This window comes from Corythoichthys intestinalis, chromosome 13, assembly GCF_030265065.1.
Source record: "Corythoichthys intestinalis isolate RoL2023-P3 chromosome 13, ASM3026506v1, whole genome shotgun sequence".
Lineage (NCBI taxonomy): Eukaryota > Metazoa > Chordata > Actinopteri > Syngnathiformes > Syngnathidae > Corythoichthys > Corythoichthys intestinalis.
Window position 1 is genome coordinate 26,512,501 of NC_080407.1, and position 16,168 is coordinate 26,528,668.

A 16,168-nucleotide genomic window follows, 5' to 3' on the forward strand; every position below is an offset into this window, starting at 1 on the left:
CAAGGTTAGAGCTGTTATCCGACTCCATCACGTTCATTTGTAGCGTTAGCCGCTAGCGGCCGCTAGCGTTAGCGGCTAGCGTTAGCCTGTGGCCTGGCTACCGGTAGAAAGCACTGAAAGCACCATCTCCGGAAATTGTGGGAACAAGGGAGGACAGCTGGTGAAAGCCCGTCTGGATGCCACCAAGAGTCTATTAAATGTCGGGTGAAAGTTTGGCGAACCTCCCTTAAGCCACACTCCATCACGTTTTGCTTGTAGCATTAGCTGCTAGCGTTAGCTTACCGGGCTTCTGTTTGATTGGCTTCCTGATGATCACGTGACTCCCTACGTAAGTACATTCACTGCTTTCTTAAAGGGGAATGAGCATAGACGAACAACAGAGTCAAAGCGGGATGAAAAGACTATTTTCTTGTTTTATTAATTTACCGAATTTACCGACATGGTCAAAATTACGTCGGTCATCGTGAAGAATTTCGGTGACGGTAAATTTTCGGTTTACCGCCCAGCTCTAGTACAGACTTAACTGCACTGAGAACTTCAAAAACTGAACCAAAATTTAATTTTAGTGTACTGTTACACCCAACCTGTTACTGTATACACATGTACTGTCAAATGATCAAACATTTGAGCCAGTAGTTTGTGACTAATGTTACCCAAAATACCCAAGAAAATAAGTTTTCCATTTCCGTTTCAGATTTTACTGCGACTCATTGCACAGCGATCCTCGCCATCTGTTTGGGTGCGAACAAAAGCCGATGACTGGTGGAGACGGGTTCTTCCCAGTTTTACAGACCAGCAGTTTGTGGAGAATAGGAGGGTTTCAGTTACGTCACTGTCATGACGCGCGAATTCAGACGGAGGGCAGGAAGTTAAAATGGAGAATGCGTCTATGGTGGAAACTGTTGCGGAGAGTCGGTATTGTAAGGATTTAGACCCAATTTCAAAACAAAGATATACAAAATTAATTAGCAAATATGTTGGAAGCGACCCGTATATTATGAAAATGAGCGAGTTTTCGACAGAACTTCGAGATTTACCGGTGTTCTATTACGAACTATCTGGTCCTACAGACCTCATACTACACCAGACAGCAGATGAAAGCCTACAAAAGTCTGGAGGCATATAATTTTTTTGTCAGCGGGTGGGTAAATCACCTCGGTACTAAACGGCTCCGCGATAATCATCGATTGGTCTTTGCCAGGGTGAGTATTTACTCATTTATTGTTTGACGTGTTAAGATGCTAGCAGTACCTGCTGTAATGTTAACAAACATGCATTACATCTTAACGATCATAGACGTGAGTCTGACAGTCTTTGTGGAGACGAGGTCGGGCCATAGTTAACACTATTAGTGTTACCTCTTTCCATACAACAGAGCAAAAAGGCACAAAATATCTGCTAATGTATTCACATTTTTCTCACTGTGATTTTAGTGCCCACACTCTCACCAAGATGAGGCCAATCTGCGCTTGTGTGCTGGAGGAAAGGGCTTCTGCCTCATCAACGATGGGGAAAATGTCATACTGAACCGGAGTCATGACTACTATTACCAAGTTCAGGCACAGCTTCACATTGTAGATGCTGAGTACTGTGACTTTGTTGTGTGGAACCGCCATGATATTTTTGTTCAAAGGATTTTGCCTGATCCTGCATTTTGGGATAATGTGATTCCCAAAGCTGAGTTTTTTTTGTTTTTGTTTTTTAGAAAAAGTTTACTTCCAGAAATACTGGGACAGCGAGTTACAAACTTAGATGTGTAATTCAATTGTAAATATGTACATCCACACACTCTTGAAAGTGGGCAATATATTATTAAATCAATACTGTTTTATGAGACAAGATGACGTTTTGAATATAGTTCTGGCTGTTGTATAATGTTCCTTGAAAATTAAATTCACATTACTTGTCAGAATTGGTTCACATTTTGTGAGAGCACTGTAATTGGGTTGTATATTGAATAGCACTGAAGATGTTTATTGAAAAGATTAAATGCCATTGAGACAGTAATACATGGTGGTTTATTTACAAGATAAGATTTTTCAACAATTGTTATATCAGCTACAATAACATAGTGTGCAATATATCAGCTACAATAACAGTGTGCAATAATAAATTGGAATCCATTTAACTACAAATAACATATTAATACAGTTGGACCATGAGTGAGAGCTCAGGTGCGGGACTGATTAACCCCCCCCCCCCACACACACACACACACACACACACAGCAGTGGGGACCATATTAGTTAATTCATGAATACGCAACTTTGACAGTCTTAATCTGCTGTCAATCACATTTGTAATATTTGCTTTTAATGCTGTTTACACACCTTAGTAGGACTGCAATAATTTCCCTAGATTATTTAATGTCCCATTCCCACTGATGTCCTCTGATTGTGAGTTGTCAGCTAGCTGCATCGGTTTTGAGTTCGCAGCTGTCTGCCTCAGGTCCGGGCTCATACTCCGGCTCTTAGCTGTCTGTTGTAGATCCAACATAGCCTCTGCACATTCCCACCGTCGCTGTTGGTCTTCCTTGAGTTTCATCCTATGTTCTTGTTTCAGGGATGCCTCTGATTTGGACTTAGTTTTTTGGTAACCGAGGTTGACCGCCGGAGCCCAGTCTAGCGAGTCAACCTCACCCAAAGCGCTGCGGCAGCCTAAAAAGTCCCAAATAAGTCTATATTACACCACCGGTAATTAACAGATAACTACTAACAACAACCTAATGTCTTATAAGCACAACCACAAAAAATAAGTCGGCTGGCTAACATACCTCTGACGAAGTGGTCGGAGCAGACTCGGGCATTAGCAGACTCAGCTCCCCCCGAGAGTGAGAGTAGACGTAAGTTTGAAATCCACTTTTTACGGCGTTGTTTTGTGAGTTTTTTTACATCTCTCACCTTTGTGGACGACAATCTTTGTCACTCTAAAAAACTTATTTTCTTTTTCTCGGTTAGAACGATTGGAGCAACCGTAAACAACACAGAACATTGGCATTTTTCCAGACGACAAATCCTGTTTTTAAATAGCGGTACTTCACTTCCTGCCCTCCATCTGATTTTGGCGCTCTCACAAGGCAGCGCTGTGACGTCACGTGAAACCCTCCTATTTCCGTATGTCTAGAGAGACATTTCAATACCTCTGTCGGTGTCTGAGGCCTGCAATGGAGAGAGTGGACACGACGTATCGCATTGCAGTTCCACTAGACATGAGGATTGCTGTCATCAAGCAGGGCAAGAGTTGTGGTTGAGCATGGTTTTGGTAGACCCAAAGGAAGGTGACGATGCCTCCAAAAGTGCAATGACTGCAGCCTAGAGAGGATAAAGTCCATGGTGCTGACGTGCTTCATAACTTCTGTGAAAGCCACAATGAGATGTGGAGAGAGGCACTGCCACAGCAGCCAGAGACTCCTGTTCAACCACCTGCTACAGATGCTGAAGGTGTAGCTGTGCGTTCAGCCTTGATGCCCCACTTTGTGTTGCCCAACGAAATAGTAGGTGTACACCACCACCACCACCATGACTGCTTTTTTCCCCCAAAATAAAAGTATTTTAAATTTCATTAATGTTTTGTGTGTATTATTATAAACCCATTTTCCATCTGTCGCTGGCTACAAAGGCCAAATTTTTGAACGTGGTGTCATGTGTTAACTACTCACACAATGTATTGTAAGCCACATGTTAAGGAATACTTCAGTCTACTAGTAATCAGACATAAAACATTGTGTTACTCAAAGTAATATTTTTTTAATGAAAAGTCACACTGCAACAAAAAAAATTACATGAGCAAAATTAGGTTTAAAAGTAATATATTTTACTGAAAAATCACACTGTGCAACAAGAGAAAAATTTGCAATATTTGGTTGAGTCCCATTTTTTTTAATTAGGGTTTGCCATGCCGATTTGACATCCTGTTAATGATCTCCAGAATACCCTCCATTACTATCTGATGCTGCCGGCTGGAGTCGGACAGCAGAGCCTAACACTGCTTTTCAATGTGTTGATTTTGCTCTTCAAACACCTGCAGCATCCTGTCAAATTGCGCATCTCGTTGCCTTTGGTATTCTGCGTCTGAAGTCGGCCATTCCTGCACCGTTTTTGCACAGTGTGTCATTCTTTCTCCTCTTTGCTGCATCAAATAAGGACGGCGGAAACTGAAGAACTGGCTGTACACCACACTGCAAGTTCTCACTATTTCTTAGCAAGATGCAGGAACAACAGATTATTTCCTTACCAGGTCTGGGATGGCAGAGGGTGCTGACAGCTGGGGCAGTGTTGGCTGATTATTTGTGAATCTGGATAAGCAGGAAACCGGTGTATAGTTACTGAATTTCAAACAAAAAAATAATAACATCCAAGTTTCTAATCCTTTACCATTGATATTTGTTGTGCTATCAGTTTTGTATATTTTTCGAATGAGACTTAGGTGCAGCAATGATATGATCCCATTAGGTTGTTAGTTCACTCAGCCAGGCTAACCACCATTATAGCAGCACAGATTTTGGACATAAAATACAACATTTCTTTACCTGATGTAAGTAAGCTGACTGGTACTGGCACTTTGTGGGGGCAGGGAATGGCAGGACATCACAACGGTGTTTTCTGGTGGGTACACAGGGGGTAAACACTTTTAAAGTTCAGACAAATGGTGGTTAATTAAGAAACATTGCACAATTAGTTACTTTTTTCTTTTAAACAAAGTATGAGTACAGCCATGATATGACCCTGCTGGGCAAATAAGTTGTTCAACAGCAGGGATTTTGCATGGACAGGTTTCCTACCTGATGCGGGTTGGCATTTGTCACTCAGAGAGGGCATGGGATTGCTTGATAAAGCCATTGGCGTTTCTGGTGGTCAGAGAACTATTTTGGATTATACCTTAATTCAAGTAACAATAGGAATACCACACGTCTTCTATTTACATTTGGCTAATGTAAGTTAGAGAAGATCAAAAAAAGTCAACATTTCTGAATGCATTCAGGCAGCATGACTTACCTGATGGGCGACAAGGGGTACTGCAGGCAACAGGAATTGGATTTGATAGAAGAGATCTGTTTTGCTCCGTTTTAATACAAACATAATGCATCTGAACAACATAACATTTAAAGGATTGAGAATTTAAAATTTCGCTATGACAAAATCTAGCTTATTTTCTTAAATGTAGACACATTTTCTGATTCTGCAGTGTTATCTAGGTCAACATATCTGTACCGCAATGTCGAGATAACTATGTATTTATTTCACTTACTTTTCTGCATTACAAAAAGTAAAACGAGACAAGTCATGTCCGACACTTAATGCGTCCGTCGGCAAACACCTTCAGTAATTCGGTTCCCAATGCAGCGTTTAGAATACATTTTATCAGGGGAAAAATACAACGAAACCGACAGTGTACGCAAGTGAACCGAACCGAACATGCAAAAACAAATTGTTACACCCTTAAATAACTTCTTGTGCCATACCTTCAAGCAGCTGGGAGGGTGGGTTGTTCTCCTTCTGCGTCAACGACCGCAAAAGCAAGCAGAGGAGTCTTTTGTTTTGGCGTTTCAATATGCTGGTCTGTGGCCCAATATGAGGTCGAGCGTCTCATACCATTTGGCAGTTTTTCTGTCTGCCCCGCTCTGGTTGTTGTGGTCTGTGATTTTCTTGTAGTCTTGTTTCAGTTTCTTCATTTTTTCCCTACATTGTTTTGCGCTGTGGTAAATCCCAGCCTTCTCCAGTTGTGCGCTTATCTCGGCAAATATTTTGATGTTGCGTTGTGTTGCGCGCCCCCCCCCCCCCAAAGTCCTCTTTGGACACAGTTGAATAAATAGCAAGGAAGGCTTTTACCTCCTCGTCGCTCCATTGAGATTTTCCTGGCCCCATTATTTTTCCTTCTAGCAACAACATCAATTTACAGGCAGGGTAGTTGTTTTTTAAATATGGCGGCTCCATGTGATGCGCGAAAAGTAAGGGGCGTGTTTGCAGCTGATTTCAGCGAATCACCAAAGAGCTACGTAATACCGTTCCTGCCGCCCCGCGGAAAGTACTCACTTCAGATTTGGGGCTAAAATGGCGCTCGGAAGACGAGGTCCTCGTCCAAGTTCCTACATATCCGAACACGCAAAATGACGTCATCCACCCCCAAAAGGGTCGAGGAACTGCGGATAGTTACAACAGTGCGAAAGCGCCTTTATTCAGGGACTGGAACCGCGCAACGTGAACCGCAAAGTCGTGAGGGATCACTGTACTTGTCTCCAAGTTTTGCACAAAAAAAGACTGGCCGATGACACGGTGGTCGTCCATAAAATATATCAGTGGTTTTCTTGTGTCTTGCAGGTTTCAGAAAATATCTTGGCGCTGAGCCAGAATCTCCTGGCGTAAAAGAGGATGTTGCGCTCCCCCAATTTAAAGAGGAGCCAAAGCCCTGTCAACAGAAGACATTTCCAATCAAAAAGGAGAAGGAGGAGCTGCCATATGGTAAAGAGGAGGAGGATAATACCACCAGATTGACTGGTGAGCCCTTGAAGAATGAAGATGGTCCGAGTGAGGCTAGCAGAGGGGCGGCGCCTCCAAGCGGGGGGAGTAGCAGCAGCTCAACAGAAGGATTGCAAGCAGACATTTACATTGCTCCGTCAGATAGAGATGGCGCCACGTCACACTCACCTTACAATGATGATAGTCATAAGACATCTCACGGTGACGACAAACTCTGCAAATGCTCTCAGTGTGGGAAAAACTTTGCGAATAAATATACTTGTCGGACGCATATGAGGAGCCACACTGGTGAAAATCCTTTTGTCTGCTCAGTTTGTGGTCAAATATTCAGTCAAAAGGGATCCTTAAAACGACACACAATAATCCACACTGGTGAAAAACCTTTTTCCTGCTCAGTTTGTGATCAAAGATTCAGGAGCAACAGAATGTTGATATTCCACAGAAGAACCCACACTGGTGAAAAACCTTTTGCCTGCTCAATTTGTGATCAAAGATTCAGGAACAACAGAAGGTTGATATTCCACAGAAGAACCCACACTGGTGAAAAACCTTTTTCCTGCTCAGTTTGTGGAAAAGGTTTTGTTCAGGCAGGTGACTTAACAAAACACACAAGAACCCACACTGGCGAAAAACCTTTTCCCTGTTTACTTTGTGGAAAAAGTTTTGGTCAGGCGGGAGACTTAAAAAGACACACAAGAACCCACACTGGCGAAAAACCTTTTTCCTGCTTGGTTTGTGGTCAAAGATTCATTCAAAAAATTAGCTTGCAAATACACACAAGAACCCATACTGGAGAAAAACCTTTTTCTTGCCCAGTTTGTGGTCAAAGATTCAGTCGCAAGAGTGTCTTAAAACGACACACAAGTACCCACACTGGCGATAAACTTTTTGCCTGCTCAATTTGTGATCAAAGATTCAGGAACAACAGAAACTTAATATTCCACAGAAGTACCCACACTGGTGAAAAACCTTTTTCCTGCTCAGTTTGTGGAAAAGGTTTTGTTCATGCAGGAGACTTAACAAAACACACAAGGACCCACACTGGTGAAAAACCTTTTTCCTGCTTAGTTTGTGGAAAAGGTTTTGGTCAAGCTGGAGACTTAAGAAGACACGCGAGAACCCACACTGGTGAAAAACCTCTTTCCTGCTCAGTTTGTGGAAAAGGTTTTGGTCAAGCGGGAGACTTGACAAAACACCAAAGAACCCACACTGGCGACAAACCTTTTTCCTGCTCAGTTTGTGGTCAAAAATTCACTCAAAAAAGTAGCTTGAAAATACACACAAGAATCCACACTGGAGAAAAACCTTTTTCCTGCTCGGTTTGTGGTCAAGGATTCGCTCGCAAGGATCGGCTTAAGACACACGTGTGTGTTGGTGTGAGAAGCAGTGGCCAATGAGTGTTTTGCTTGTCATACATGCTGGTTTCATCAGTTTTGACACAAAGGACAATTGTATTCTGTAGAGCTTTCTCAAATCCTGTTGAGGGTTGATACTTTTGGTGCCTTACATGTGCTTTGTCTAATCCTTGTATGTTGTGCATCCAAACTATTAGGCTCGAGCGTATGACGTGGCACTCGCGAGGTTTCCGCCCCTATTGCCATGTTGGAAGCAGGAAGTTCGGTGTTAGAACTCCGGGAAACATAAACAGTGAGGCATTTCAACTCAGGTCGCTCTTTAAAAATGATTGGAAATTATTGTTCGCTAAAGAATTGCAACAACCGATCGAATAGAAAGGAGAATGTACAGCTCGACGGAACCCCATTGAGTTTCTTCCGGATCCCTACATGGAGAAAAGGCGAGGGAAAGCTCATATCTGAACTTACCAAACGTCGAAGAATGGCATGGGTGGCCTCGATCAGAAGGAAGGGCATAACATTTGATTCTCCAGTTACACACAGAGTTTGCTCTATGCACTTCCACTCCGGTAAGTTAATTTCGTTTGTCTATGCAAATTTCGGTAACTTTATGCCCTAAGTCGGCCGGTTGTTAGCTATAGCTACAGCTAAACAACTAGCATGCATAGATGTACATTGTCTTCATGAGACATAATTCCTGTCGTTTCTAAATGGAAAAAGCTGTAACATGTTGCCGTGAGATAGTAGCAAAGAATTTGTACACAGGCTACATTGTCTGCAACAAATCCGTTTTCTAAAACACAGCATTGATTTGTCACTTAACTATCACAGCTCAGCACAGCACAAATTCAGATGTTCATGACAACGAAAATGTAAACACACATTGCCTACCTTTGCAAGAACGATGGTGTTGCCGTTTGCTACGGTCATAATGTGCAGGTCCTGCACCGATCCGCAGCAAAACTGTTCATAGCTTTGTGGCGATTTGTAGTTTCGGAATTGCTGATGAGTGTAGTAACTTACACTAAATACAGCATGATGTCCATTTCGCGTACTGGTGGAAGCTTGTCAACATATTTGTTCCATTTGTGTTCGGCTTGCTCGTAAGGGTCAACATTGTTCACATCCTTAAGTTTGCTCACATATCTGTCCTTTGCCGTTGTAACAAGTTTGTATTGAACTGGCAAGTTTTCCTTACTTTTTTCCATCTTTGGCACTCGTTGAATTGTATTTGCCGTTAAGTTTGAATGTCCCGGGATGCAGACGTGCTTCCAATATGGCTGCGTTGTCGCAAATCTCGCATGATCCCGTGTTGCTGTGACGTAAACGCTCGAGCCTAATTGCCAAAAGTATTGGTTCACCCGATTTAACTTTCAAGTGCCATTATATATATATCTAATACTCGCCCTCTTTCAAACTACTTTTCACAGATATTTGAAACTGTAGACCCTAAACAAAAAAAAATCAAAAGTTATTCTAAAACACAGCCTCACGAGATGCTTTCATCATTGTTGATTTTAGTGAATTAATTATTAATCATTATTATTGATTAATTGCTAATTGCATCTTTTGTCCACCTTTCAGACAGAATAACATACAAATGGGTTTGCCTGGCACCATCAGACTATTCTCCCTGTATTTTTCAAACACTGAGAAATAGTCTGGGACCCAGCCCATTAACGGCCTCTCGAGCACAGACAAAATAAACTGTTCAATCAGATTCGTTTATTTGCGTGACGTGTTTTAACGAGCAACGTCACTCTTCCGCGTTGGAAGTCGTCTCCACAACAACACAGATGGCGAACAGGAGAGCCGCGAATGTTCCAATCCACGGTAAAATCAGTTATAAATGACAAAAAAACACATCGACACAAGTCCATGACAACAGTCTGTTTCGCGCTAGTCCAGACCTGTTAAGTTTCACGATTTGGTCGGGAGACTCCCGATTTTGACCCCAATGCTCACGCCTCACGATTAGAAAGCCAAATCTCCTGATTTTCCAAAAATGTCAATTTTTTTTTTTTTTTACGTTTTTGTTTGTCACCATTTTGTAACGATACCATTCGGCCCGATTCGGAAAGTGACCAACAACGAATAGCCTGGCCGTCTCCGACTTCCCTGCCCTCATCTGACAGGGAGGGAAGAGGCGAAGCACCACCGACTTCCCAAGATGCTGGCACTAATAAACCGGCTTTTAGACTGGTTCAAGTCTTTATTTTGGAAGGAAGAGATGGAGCTGACCCTGGTCTGCCTCCAGTATTCGGGAAAAACGACGTTCGTCAACGTAATTGCCGTAAGTCTTACCTGCCAGCGATAGCTAACTAGCCTAATGCTAATAGCATTAGAGCTAATGATGGGAGAACGATGACGAGGAAGAAGTCGCTGCTTTACTCTGTGTTTTCGTGGATCAAACATCATGGAATATTAAACCGCTGCGGTCCTACCCCCACAATATATGACTTTAAGTGAGAAAGCGTATTGTTACTTACTTGAAGTTTAATCATTTAGATTCGCTATTATGCTAAAGCTAAAGTGTATACTATACACTTTATTACATTATATCATTATTACTGTGCTGAAACAAAAAATATAAAGTTTCAATTCTAGGTTACAATTCAATTAAAAAACTGCCATGACAAAGTTACTTTTAAAAACAAATATGATTAATTTTCTAAATGATGTAATTAATGTTTTTAATCTTGCTGATTTAGTCTGACGAAACCCTAATTGGAGTGATGGTTGATGAGATGAAGAGGCTGCTGAGGAAGCTGATGTCCAAATTTGTGCAAATGGATGTGATCAGGAAAGCTGAGGATATCCTAGATGTTGATTACAGGAACAAGGAGAACTGGCATGACACAGGCAACATAGCAGTATCACATGATGCCAGACAATACATGGAGCAAGTTGAATATCTCTGATGCCACCAAAAAGAGGTTCTTTGACAGTGTAGTTAATTTTTACACAAGTGTTGTGACCAAAATGAACTTGAAAAAAAATGGTTGCATTTTGTCTTAGCGATTGTCGCGCGCGCGCGCGTCATCAGGGTTGGCAAACAGAAATCTCCCTATTTGCAATTTCTACAACTTAACAGGTATGCTAGTCATGGTGAATAAACACCGCTCTCCTCGTATGTTTACTTCCGCGCGCAAGTCCCTCCTCCTGCCCTCGTCGCTTTACTAACTTCACGTCCGCCCGTCGCTGATTGGTCCACTCCGCTGTCTGTTTGCTGTGGCTTGCTCCGTCCTGGAAATTGTATCCGCTGAATGGTGGACAGACTCAATCGCTGGAACAGTGGTGAGTCTGGTATACCAGGCAACAAATGGGTAGTAGTGGCACATATGCTCCTTGGGACTAGAGGTGGGAATCTTTGGGCACCTAACGATTCAATTCTGATTCAGAGGGTCCGATTCAATTACAATTCGATTAATGATGCACCCCCCCCCCCCCCACCCGCTTTAAAATTTTTGTACATTAGTTCCAAAATTGTTTAAAAATCCTGTCTCGCTAAACCAAACTACTATTTCAGTATCAAGTTAACAGCTAAAAAACATTAAAATAATCAAGTCCCCATTCTGTATCAGCAGTTTTAAACTACATTCAATTTGTTGTTAATCAACCTTTAAAGTTGTTAAAATTGCTCCTGTTATTCCATGATTTCCAATTTCGTCAAAGTTTTAAAAGTGTTTCATCATTTAAAGATAGATTGAAGTCAATATTTTGCCGATTTAGGAGTATTTTAGATAAAAAGTTTATTAGGTTCGCTACAACAGAGACAACAGATCGCTTGTGAGAAGGCAGGTTTGCTGGATGTGTCTTTTGATGGCCAAAAAAAAAATGCTTTGAGGTCGCAACTGGCACCATCCGAGTGGAATAAGTCCGACTTCCTCGAATGCAGCATGAGTACGGGTGGCCGAAGCACTCCTCTCTATTGTGGTCAAATTACACATCTAAAAAAAATAGTCCTGCAGAAATAAATGAATTACGGCAGCTTGGTGTAACATTGTTTTGACCCCATTTGTTCTTTGATCAACGATCTGAATTTTGAAATTATTTGACTGTTACATCTGTTAATATCGTTTTTTATTGGCATGCTAGGAATGGGCCATTGACTCGCACTAGCTTAGCCACTCCGGAGCCCCGAAATGATCAAAACACTAACAAACTGCACGGAATTTGTTGAAATCAACTGCACCGACTAATTAAACCCCTGCTATGAATGGCCGAGTCAAAGCCCAAATCTTAATCCCACTGAGATGCTGTGGGGTGACTTGAAACGGCCTGTACATGCAAGAAACCCCTCAAACATCTCACAGTTGAAAGTATTCCGCGTTGAGGAGTGGGCAAACTTTCTTCAGACCGATGTCAGGTAAATGGCTACAAAAAACATCTCACTGAAGTTATTTCAGCCAAAAGGGGTAAAACTAGCTATAAGGTGGTAGGGTGTCCTAACTTTTTCCTATGTTAGAATATGCATTTTTGTTGATATATTTGGTTTAATGAGTAAAAAAAAATGTTCGTTGTTGTTTACCTGCAATTAAATCACTTTCTTTTCCAGAGATAAAGAAAAACATCAGACAATGATATGTGATTATTTCTCAATAAAGAACTGAATATTTAATGGGGTGCCCTAATTTTTCCACATGACTGTCTCATCATTCATCTCTCAATTTTATCCGATATATCATCATTCAATAACTTTTTAACTTGTAAAAGACATATCTCCAGGTAGGTTGGTTAATTTAATGAACAATTACATAATTTCAAAGGATTCAACAGCATCCGCTGCAAGGTTAGACAAGGTTGTCAAAATGACAACTTGGGAGAGGGTGTGAAGCCATCTACTGTATATATGCCAAATTTAGCCATTCCGCTGACCCACTGTGAGCCGTGCATGTTCCGGTGACTTGCCGCTTGGAATGCAAGCGTAGTATTGATCACGAGACGTCACTTACTCCACCTTTCCAGCAAGGAGCATGGCCAGAGTGGATCCTCTTGGATATGCCATCCAAGAATGGGCATTCAGCCACAAGGCGGGTCGGCTCATGACATTTCATCCAAGAGTTTGCGTCTTTTGCAAGATACGTTGGCTCTGCGTCTCCACTCTCAGTCCTGTTGGTTCTCTTAAGGTGTTACAGGAAACACATAAATGATAGCAATGAAACTTAATTTAACTTAGTTGGCCAATTCATATTTTTAGTCTTTCCACCAGGTGGCTCGCAACTGCATCAATTCCTATAACATGACAGTTAACAATTATCTAGGAAAACTAAATTTTAACCGTTTCTTTCAACGAAATTGATAACACAATAATAAATGAAATCACATTATCACTAATAAAATGCTATATCGAGTGATAATGTGCTTACAAAAGAGTTTGTCGCAATAGAGGAGTTTCCTGAGCGAAACACGGGCGGCACCATCTTGGAAAATTTCTGCTCCGAACTTCCGGTTTAGAAAAAACATGAATTGGGCTTGAAGTAAGCAGTGTGTTGACAAAGTTAAAGCTGCAAAATCAAACCAGAGGAACCCACGGAATCTCCAAAAATAAAATAGATTCAGCACGATGTAGATGAGACTTTCTGTGCCGTGCGTGAACTCCAGGAATATAAATATATATATATATAATTAGGGCTGTCACAATTATCGCGTTAACGGGCATTAATTAATTTTTTAAATTGTTAAAATCTTTGACGCAATTAACGCAGATGCCCCGCTCAGACAGATTTAAATGACTGTACAGTGAAACGCTCACTTGTTAATTGTGTTTTATGGAGTTTTGCTGCCCTCTGCTGGTGCTTGGTTGCGACTGATTCTATAGGCTTCAGCACCCAAGAGCATTGTGTAAGAAATTATTGACATCAACAATGGCGGGCTACTAGTTTATTTTTTGATTGAAAATTTTACAAATTTCATTAAAACGAAAACATTAAGAGGGGGTTTAATATAAAATTTCTATAAATTGTACTAACATTTTTCTTTTAAGAACAAGTCTTTCTATCCATGGATCGCTTTAACAGAATGTTAATAATGTTAATGCCATCTTGTTGATTTATTGTTATAATAAACAAATACAGTCCTTATGTATCGTATGTGGAATGTATATATCCATCTTGTGTCTTATCTTTCCATTCCAACAATAATTTACAGAAAAATATGGCATATTTTATAGATGGTTTGAATTGCGATTAATTACGATTAATTTTTAAGCTGTAATTAACTCAATTAAAAGTTTTAATCGTTTGACAGCCCTTTTTATATATATATATATATATATATATATATATATATATATATATATATATATATATATATATATATATATATATATATATATAATTGAAGTGGAATGATTTGAACAGTGTCCAGCTTCAAAGCGCCAGTGTGTATCTACCTCGCCATATGCCTTAAACGAAACCAGCTGCAGACAAGAAGTTCAGGATGTGATTTAAACCTAAAGATGTACCTAGAAGATTGTATGATTGTTCTTATATCTTCGTTGATCATTCGTGGACAAAATTATGACAACCTGTCGGCCTGTGTTGACGGGAGGAGTTGATTGATACACCAGCCACTTGATTGATCAAAATGGGGTGAAATTACAGATAATGTTACATTTGCCGAATGCAGAAGGGCTGACACAGATTTTGTTGTAACAAGGACATACTACAAGGTATGTACATATCAACAAAAATTGTATGTCAGTCTTTTTAATTGCAGCTATTAATTGCAACGAACCATTTGGACAACATGATTGCATTTCTTGTTTTATTTAAAACGACTGGTGCATGTGAAAAACAGGTCAATAAATCACAATTTATAAAATTATTAGAAAAGTAGCGGACGAGAATGTGATATCAGATAGCAGAACTCCGAAGATGCTTGAGAGCTTCGCCAAACTTTCACCCGACATTACGCAGACCATAGGCGGCCTCCAAACAGGCTTTCTGCCGCTGTCCTCGGTAATTCCAGCTCCAATAGTGTATCTTAAAGTTGCTGCAGTTAAAAAGCTAGTAGTAGGATCTCCGGATCGAGCCGACGGTTCGCCACGAGGCGAACCACTGTCCCTCAGCCCCAGCTTCTCGGCACCCCCTGGCTAGAACGCACGTAGTCTGGATACAGTGCCTTGCAAAAGTATTCGGCCCCCTTGAATCTTGCAACCTTTCGCCACATTTCAGGCTTCAAACATAAAGATATGAAATTTTATTTTTTTGTCAAGAATCAACAACAAGTGGGACACAATCGTGAAGTGGAACAACATTTATTGGATAATTTAAACTTTTTTAACAAATAAAAAACTGAAAAGTGGGGCGTGCAATATTATTCGGCCCCTTTACTTTCAGTGCAGCAAACTCACTCCAGAAGTTCAGTGAGGATCCCTGAATGATCCAATGTTGTCCTAAATGACCGATGATGATAAATAGAATCCACCTGTGTGTAATCAAGTCTCCATATAAATGCACCTGCTCTGTGATAGTCTCAGGGTTCTGTTTAAAGTGCAGAGAGCATTATGAAAACCAAGGAACACACCAGGCAGGTCCGAGATACCGTTGTGGAGAAGTTTAAAGCCGGATTTGGATACAAAAAGATTTCCCAAGCTTTAAACATTTCAAGGAGCACTGTGCAAGCCATCATATTGAAATGGAAGGAGCATCAGACCACTGCAAATCTACCAAGACCCGGCCGTCCTTCCAAACTTTCTTCTCAAACAAGGAGAAAACTGATCAGAGATGCAGCCAAGAGGCCCATGATCACTCTGGATGAACTGCAGAGATCTACAGCTGAGGTGGGAGAGTCTGTCCATAGGACAACAATCAGTCGTACACTGCACAAATCTGGCCTTTATGGAAGAGTGGCAAGAAGAAAGCCATTTCTCAAAGATATCCATAAAAAGTCTCGTTTAAAGTTTGCCACAAGCCACCTGGGAGACACACCAAACATGTGGAAGAAGGTGCTCTGGTCAGATGAAACCAAAATTGAACTTTTTGGCCACAATGCAAAACGATATGTTTGGCGTAAAAGCAACACAGCTCATCACCCTGAACACACCATCCCCACTGTCAAACATGGTGGTGGCAGAATCATGGTTTGGGCCTGCTTTTCTTCAGCAGGGACAGGGAAGATGGTTAAAATTGTCGGGAAGATGGATGCAGCCAAATACAGGAACATTCTGGAAGAAAACCTGTTGGTATCTGCACAAGACCTGAGACTGGGAGGGAGATTTATCTTCCAACAGGACAATGATCCAAAACATAAAGCCAAATCTACAATGGAATGGTTCAAAAATAAACGTATGAATGGCCAAGTCAAAGTCCAGACCTGAATCCAATCGAGAAT

The 16,168-nt window shown here is 41.1% G+C and overlaps 1 protein-coding gene across 4 annotated transcripts in view; it reads left to right on the forward strand.

Moving 5' to 3' along the window:
- Positions 1-16,168, forward strand: part of LOC130928531 (gastrula zinc finger protein XlCGF57.1-like) — a 73,303-nt gene that overhangs the window by 30,673 nt on the left and 26,462 nt on the right. Inside the window, exons 4-5 of one of the 4 annotated variants that reach the window (XR_009066695.1) lie at positions 6,318-10,124; positions 10,543-11,024. The exons of 1 other annotated variant lie outside the window; for it this stretch is intronic. Coding sequence is in view for 2 of the 3 variants with exons in the window: in XM_057855212.1 (XP_057711195.1) it covers positions 6,318-7,873 (1,556 nt within the window). In the remaining variant the exon portion in view is untranslated. Of the gene's footprint in view, positions 1-694; positions 812-6,317; positions 11,025-16,168 lie in introns of those variants that run through there. 2 more of the 4 variants (XM_057855212.1, XM_057855214.1) reach the window with 2 other exon arrangements.